Here is an 8,448-nt window from a genome sequence, read left to right as displayed (position 1 = left end):
CCCAGTGATAAAACCATGCATGTTTACTGCATAGAGATTTGTTAAGATCACCCTTGAAATACAGAATGTCTTAAAAAAAATACGGGCAGTTGTCTTAATTTTTACTGACAACCAACTAAGCCATGCCAAAATTTAGCAGAACTATAACAAATCTACAGGGATGTTTTCCCTATAATGGCAGTTATAGATAAACAGACCTTAGATTCTGCTGAACCAGTTACACAAGATATACAAGAAACACAGAAGTATTTGCTTCTGATGCTGAAGCATCTCCTCATCACGCAGCACATAGCAGCACATACATTTCCAAATATATTTTTCCATCCCATCCCCCTTTATTATAAAATAAATTAGTCTACCTCTGCTTACATCATTTTCAGTTTGATTTCTCTATGAGATGACATCAGTGTAATAGCAGATAGGTAAGTTAAGCCGTCGTAGAGTAAATTTCGTCTAATTAGGGTTATACTTTCCCATATTAAAAATACTTATTTAGTATTATGTAGTATTTACTATAGTGAATTGAAATACTGCAGTAAAAATTGTAGCATACTTTAGTATTTACTATAGTAAGCTATATAGTAAATTGTAGCATTCTGTAATATACTATAATAAATCACTACACTTTGTTATTGTAAACTACAGTATTCTATAGCTACTTTAGTGAACTTATGAAGCGTAGTATTTAAATATCTTATATGACAAGGTTAACATTTTTTTACTACAGTTTAATGTAGTAAATACCAGAGATGGTCAGTATTTTGAATTAATTAAATATGCATTTAATTAATTAATTCTGTGTATTTTTTAAAAATACACATGTAATCAGATGTAATTAAAAGACATACCTAAAAATAGCCTACTTCAGCTACTAATCCAATATATAAAAATACAATAATTTCCACAGTTTAACAGTACATCAGTATATATAAACAAGGAAAGAAAAGGTGCTGATATGGTTTTGACAAACTGTCGGAAGTTAATGTAGTACACAAAAAATGCAGCATGAAGTTAAAACAATTTTGACAAGTTTTGACTTAATAAGTTGACATTATAAAATGAATGAGTCCACCACATGCTTATTAGGTTTATACTTTCCCATATAAAAAATACTTAGTATTCTGTAGTATTAACTAGTAAATTAAAATAGGAGAGACCGGGGCTGGTTGTCTCACGGGTTGGTTGTCACATTGCTTATTCCAGACATACTACATGGAGCTGTGGTACAATTTTGATATCAATTTGTTAGCCTTTAATAGCTTACTCATTTGCACTTGTAATTTTGCTGAGCAGACACAAAACTTTGAGGTTAGGAGACATTTTTTTATTTTTATGGGTCAGAGTAAATTTTCATGTTGGTGTTGTTTTTGTGTTGAGATCTTGTAGGATATTAGTCATTCAAAAACAAAACACTCATTAAAAAGCCAAAAGTAGTAGCTTTATTTTGAGTCATCTTTTAGTTATCAAGTTAAAGACGTGTGGCAGCTAGCTTATCATGTTTGTCAAGAAGTCAGTTGGGGATGGTTGTCTCATAGCTTGCGGGGTTGTTTGTTTTTGTTTGCTGTTAAAATAAAATAAATAAAGCATTAAATAAAGAGGACTGTAAAACTGCTGTAATTATGCAGCTGGTTGCCAGTAACTTACTGTAGAAGATAAAGACTGAAAATGTTTCATGTTCTTTTAACTTTGAACGAACTGTTGCCAGTAAATAACATAAATGTAAAATCTACAGTAAGTTACTGGCAGCTAGTTGCCAGTAATACCCAGCAACACTGTAATTTCTACAGAATTTTTTTTACAGTGAGGTTTTAACACTAAAATGTATTTCATTTTATTTCTCATCACAGTACACAGTTAAAATAACTGATCACCCACTTTAATCCCATTGTTTAAACATAATGGGCATTGATGCCAGCTATTATATGGGTGGTATTCATATTAAAACTTATTTGCAATTTCTAGCTTAAAAAACTAGTTATACATTATCTTTTCAGATCCCAATTTATCACTGAAATCCTATTGAACCACTATAGGGACAACCAACCCCATACCCCATCACGGGGTTGGTTGTCACATTGTATCAGAGTGTCTTTGATTGTTAATTGCTTCCTGTTACAATACATTCGAAAAGTAAAAACTATACACATTTAAAGGCAAGACCACAAGTTTTCATTTCATGTAGGAATTACTGCTGAAAGATTTTTTTGAAGATGATTAATTCATGCATGAGTAAAAATTGTGACAACCAACCCCAGTCTCCCCTACTGCAGTGAAAACTGTAGCATACTTTAGTATTTACTTTAGTAAGCTAAATTGTAGCATCCTGTAGTATATATAATAAATCACTACTTTGTTAATGGTTAGGGTTAGGTTAGGGTTAGGTTAGGGAACATGAAACATTTTCAGTCTTTATCTTCTACAGTAAGTTACTGGCAACCAGCTTTTTTACAGTGAAAAAATATGAATTTAATTTACTAATTTACTATTTTAAAGGTAAGTGAGCTACATTGAAACAAAAAAAGATAAGTAAAAAAAACTTTTGCTTAAATGTATCTTAAATAAATTGATTGCAACCATTTACCTTAAAAATGTTTTAAATTGAATTAATCATTTCTTTTCAGTGGGGAATTACATGATATGGGAATATGTATCTTTGATTTTATTGTGATTTTGTTTATCTTATAGGCTATACTGTAAATCACTTTGAATGACATCTGTGTATGAAATGTGCTATACAAATAAACTTACCTTATGTTTCCGTTACACAGATTATCTTTAGCAAAATAAGCAAACATATTCAGTATGACTGGAGAGACACACCATAAGTTTAATAGCAGCACAGCTATTTGATTGATTCACTGTTCTGTCCTTTGACATTTAGTGAGCAATGTCTAAAGTATGATGATAACTTACATAAACTGAATTTTGAGAATGTTCCCATTGTTTCCCATTGGCATTGGTAATGTGAAACAATGGCAAACATGCATCACAAACTTGTCTGGTTTGAACTAGCTATGGTTAGATGCAGTTCCATGTTAGTGTGACATGTAAACAAATAATTTTACACAAAGTAAACAAGCAACATTTGGTACATTTTCTATACATAATATACTAAATACATACAAATTTATGTATTTTCTTCTTATTATTAAGGGAACAAATGTGCACTGAATGATTATGGAATTGACAAAGCTCTTACAATGGCTGACTGAAGAGCCCTGACCACTTAACAAAGAACCTGTTTGAGACACACCCTAAGTTTAATAGCACTTTATGTCCTCTGACATTCAGTAAACAATATGTGTATGATCTACACTGTAAAAGTGATGTTAAGTCAACATATATTTTTATCTTACTTTAACTTAACAAATTAGGTTTCATCTTGTTTATATAAGTTACTGTATGTCAACTTATTACAAGTCAAAACTTTTTTTTTACTTCATGTTGCATTTTTGTGTAATACATTAACTTCAGACAGTTTGTCAAAACCAAAGCAGCACCTTTTCTTTCCTTGTTTATATATACTGATATTTGGAAAGTTATATTTTTGGTTCATTTCTTAATAAATTCATCTATTTCGTCCCCATGCCGCCTTCTCATAGCATTCACCATGTCAGATGTCTCATCTATCTTTCCCGCGCTGCTCACTACGCTTTTCTATTTCGCAATTACTGCCGTGTTAATCTAAACACACTGGACATGAATTACTATTCACCGTCCCCTGGACGGAATAGCTGACTTTTCCCCCTTTCTCATTCGTTGATTGCGTCAGGATATTCTGGTCCCTAAATTTGGGCTTCCTATCCCTCAGCTTTGCGATCCCATCGTCATCGCCAAACTGGTGGAAATTCAGCAATAACCTGATAGACTGAGACAAGACAAAATGAATGCCTAAAGAAGAAGAATTTAATGTTTTACTTAAGAATTATAAACGTGGTTTTAATAAAAACTGTTTAAAATAGGCTAAAAAGAATAAAATAGGATTAAAAGTGATTTGAATTTAAAAGTGCAGTCACTGTGAAGCAGCACAATGCTCATTCTGCAGAGTTAAAAAGATGTTTTTAATCTAGATTTTAAAGTGTCTACCGTTGAGCACAGAAGTCATTCAAAGTTCTTTACACAGAAATGAGACAACAATTTATAAGAAAAATAAACAAATAAGAGAAACACACGATAAAATCACAATAAAAACAAAGATACATGAGTATCTAAAATTCCATTCTAACCACAGCTCCAGGGTAGTAGTGCCAACCAGACAGGTTTGTGATGTATGTTTGCCAACGTTTATGAAACACTGAAAAATGTTCTCGAAATTCATTTAGATCCTATCATTGTTCTATTACTGGAACCAGATGGCCTGAAAACAGAGGAATAGAGAGGGCGGTTGTAGCTTATTTCCTTGTTTCTGTAACAAGCTGTTGTGTAAAACTTAATCAATCAATGAAATAATAAGGAACAGAAAACAAATGAAAAACATTTGAACTGTTTTCCAAAGATATAATCAAAAATAGCATCAGGTTTCAGGTCAATACACAAAAGTTTTACAAAACTACAACCTCATATAAATTTTTTATACCTTAAAGTCGCCATGAAACGGAAGTAGCGATTGCCTTATTTTCCCCGTGGTGACGTATATCTGAATGAAACGGCTTCTGGAATGAAATAAGGCAGGGCTGGATTTGAATTTGTCCATCGAGATCTGATTGGATCATTTGAAGTTGGGTCGTGTTGCTAATTGCTAATCGCTCCGATCTTCTCCCAGACCCCGCCCACCTGCCATACCATATGACCGGAAGTGAAGAGAGATCGTTTTGAGGAGGGGAGGAGATTTGCATTTTTGATTAAAGATTATGAGCTCACACAATTTTTTTTAAAATAATGAAGCTCACAGATAAGTCATTTGTTAATAATACCACAATATTAAAAAAAAATTGCGACTTTAAGACCACTAGTGTGGCACTGTGGCAAAACTCTGCATGCCCGCTCTTAAGTCATGACTGTAATGACATTTACTGTTTATTAACTCAAACATAATATAAAAAACATAATAATTGAATGATTTATAAAGGCATATATAAAGGGAACAGAATTACATTGGAGTTTGTAATTCTTTGTGTTACAAGGATTTACTAAACAAAATACATTTTGAGAGTTAAAAAAGGTTTTTCTTATGTTGGTTTGTCTGGTTTGTCAGAGAGTGAAACCCAATGACTCACAGAAAGAAATAAATTTTGCTTGTTAAGTAACAAACCCTTTTTTCCTTTACAGAATGAAAAAACTGTGCCGTTGCATCTGCAAGGACATACCTGTTTATATGACATTGATACACCTATTGTGTGCTTTAACAGTCATATTTATAGGAGTTTATGAAGACGACTGTTGCTTTGATACCATTGGGGCAACAGAAACTTTAGACAGACAACGATTGACAGTAAAATATGGCATTAATTGTTCTGCAATATATGACAGTGAACCAGTGGAAGTGGCAAAATCTGTATTCATTCGTAAAAACAAAAGCTATGTGGGGCCAACAGACATGAATATTGTGAATGCCACCTCTGATTGTGATCAGTTTATTACATCAAAAGGTTATGGTGCGGTACAAAGCTCTGAGTCTGAGCGTGAATTTCCCATTGCTTACTCTTTGGTCGTTCACAAGGACGCTGGGCTTGTGGAAAGGTTGTTAAGGGCCATTTATATGCCACATAATGTTTACTGTATACATTATGACCTGAAGTCTTCAGATGACTTTATTTTAGCGATGCAAGGTCTGGCCCGCTGCATCCCTAACGTCTTCATTGCCTCAAAACTGGAGAGGGTGCAGTATGCAGGCATCTCACGTCTCAAAGCAGATCTTAAATGTCTGTCTGATCTCCTGGAATCGGAGGTGAAGTGGAAGTACGTCATCAATCTGTGCGGTCAGGACTTTCCACTGCGGACAAATGCTGAACTGGTGTCAAATCTAAGGAAGCTTAATGGCACGAACATGTTGGAGAGCAAGCGACCAGGAACAAGAAGTTGGCGCTGGAATTTTCACTTTGCCCTGAAAAATGACAAATCTGAATATTATTCAATTCCTAGATCAACTTCTGAGAAAAAACATCCGCCACCTCATAATATAGAAATGTTTGTGGGCAGTGCATACTTTATACTTTCACAGAAATTTGCACGTTTTGTTCTGCAGAGTTGTCTAGTCAAAGATTTCTTGGATTGGTGTGAGGACACCTACTCACCTGATGAACTTTTTTGGGCAACTCTGGTTCGTATGCCTGGTGTACCAGGAGAGGTGCCAAGATCTGACCCTGAAATCTCTGAACTGACAAGTAAAACGCGCCTGGTTAAGTGGCAATGTTACGTAGGGAAACTTTACCCACCATGCACTGGAGAGATTTTACGGGGATTGTGTGTTTTTGGTGCTGCTGAGCTCAGGTGGCTTCTTGACTATGGTCACTGGTTTGCTAACAAAGTGGACCCAAAGGTGGATCCTATTCTTCTTGAATGTTTAGAAGAGAAGCTTTTAGAAAAACAACTGATGTCTGTCTGATGATGGCTGGATTCTTCTGTTGTTAAAAATGACTGAGGCAACAAAGTAAAGCTTTTTTTGCATAAATAAAAAGTTGTGAACTTTAGTTTAGTCAGCATGTACTACATAAAAATTAAAATGTATGGACACAGAAGTTTGTTGAGTGATGTAAAGTGGTTGCTTCCCAGTCAACACACGAGACCACGCGATGATCAGTGACATCGCACCATTCTCATACCATGATATTCACAGTGTGAGCTCATTTTGATTTGATTTTGTGACAGTGAGTTTGCAGTGTGGTTACACTTTTATATCACTGTGACCCACACATTGTGACAACATTATGAGGACCTTGTGAGCTCATGATGACTTAACTGAGAGATCAAATTGTTGACTCTGTTTTATCTTATTGTGATTTTTTTTTCTTATTACACACAATGGTGGTTTTAATGTTATTTATATTACTTTGTGGTGTTTTTAATATGCTTTAAAACAAATCATGCTATTTTATCAGTTAACACCACTGCAAAATACTTTTCAGCAGTTTTCCTTGCACAGTTTTAAAAAATATGCTTTAAAATAGACCCTGTTTTCTCTGTCACAAAAGCCCCATTCACAGTGCAGGAACCTTTTCATAGTACCTGAACTACAGTGTTTGTGGAGTTACATGCTATTTGGCATTTTCACACTACAGGAACTGGGAATGATTTTAGTACCATGACCACTTTTTCTTGGGAACTAAATTTTGTAAGTTCTGTAAGAATGTACGAATGTTATATAATATGTAAAAACATTTTAATATTGGTCATGTTATAACTATAAAAGCAGTCCATTCTCATGAAATGCATTTAAATAGCATGCAGTTTTAAATGTATATGTCACATTCTAATTTTGTGTGCATATAATATGCCAGTCCTTCCTGTTCACTGATACAACGTTTATACAATGTTTTTTTTTTACCATTGTCGCTTGGGTTTGGGGTTAGAGCAAGTTTTTGTCCAATAAAAATACATAACCCAAACCCCAAATCTAACCCCAACTCACTAGATTTTTCTTATATTGATTTGCATTCATATATACAAGCGAATGCATCAGACAGGAAACGCAAGCTGGGTGCTTCTCGATTCTTATTTGTGCATCCTCGTTTTTTTCCTTGCATCATCATCTTAGCTCCACCCTTCTAGCGTGCAAGCGAGGAAAGTCGGGAGGATGGAGGAGATGAAGCATTAAGTAAAATGGAATGTACTCATTCCTCACTCTCTGTATAAATTCATTCTCTATTATCAAATGATCAAGTGCATTAAGACCCCAAAATATTAAACAAGAAAAATAAAATTAAATACATACTTGAGTAAGAGTTCATCGAAAGCCCTAATGAAATTTCAGTTTAATCGTAAATTGTCCATTGTCCCGCACCCAAGATTGGCACACACCCACCCTGTACTTTTATGATCTGAGCCCCAGCGTGCTTTCATCATTAGGATGCAATTGTTTTGAACAAAGGAGGAAGGTAAGCACTTTCTTAGCTATGAAACCCTTCATAATGTTAAGTATGTGGTTGTTGGGTTGTTGTTTTTATTCAGAGTCGTACGGTGCACGATGAAACCCATCTCACATGCCATTACATTGCTTAGTTGGTCTGTCACGTGTGCAGCTCAGACATTTATGTAACCCTGCTGCCAACATGATATCACTAAAAGTGCTTCACTGGCTAATAATTATAGGAGAACCATTTTAATTTTCACCTGTGTAGAACCATATTGTGCTCTGTAGAACCATTAGTGGTGCTATACACTGTAAAACATTTCAAGCTGGTTAAACGTAAAAACAAAAGTTAATTTGCTGCCTTAAAAATGTGAGTTAAATATACTTGAAAATATGCTTTGTTTCAAATCACAAGTAGTTAAGACAGTGTGTAACTTTAC

At 34.5% G+C, this 8,448-nt stretch overlaps 1 protein-coding gene across 1 annotated transcript; it reads left to right on the top strand.

The window, feature by feature from the left end:
• The first annotated feature begins 297 nt into the window (after nucleotides 1-297).
• On the top strand, nucleotides 298-8,447 carry LOC129424320 (beta-1,3-galactosyl-O-glycosyl-glycoprotein beta-1,6-N-acetylglucosaminyltransferase 4-like). Its single transcript, XM_073871353.1, has 2 exons — nucleotides 298-422; nucleotides 5,269-8,447. Exon 2 carries the CDS (start codon nucleotides 5,270-5,272, stop codon nucleotides 6,542-6,544), a length of 1,275 nt encoding a protein of 424 aa, XP_073727454.1. The 5' UTR covers nucleotides 298-422; nucleotide 5,269; the 3' UTR covers nucleotides 6,545-8,447.
• The last annotated feature ends 1 nt before the right edge of the window (nucleotide 8,448 follows it).

The sequence above is a fragment of the Misgurnus anguillicaudatus genome, chromosome 9 (genome assembly GCF_027580225.2).
Source record: "Misgurnus anguillicaudatus chromosome 9, ASM2758022v2, whole genome shotgun sequence".
Classification (NCBI taxonomy): Eukaryota; Metazoa; Chordata; class Actinopteri; order Cypriniformes; family Cobitidae; genus Misgurnus; species Misgurnus anguillicaudatus.
This window is presented reverse-complemented; position numbering and strand designations above follow the sequence as displayed.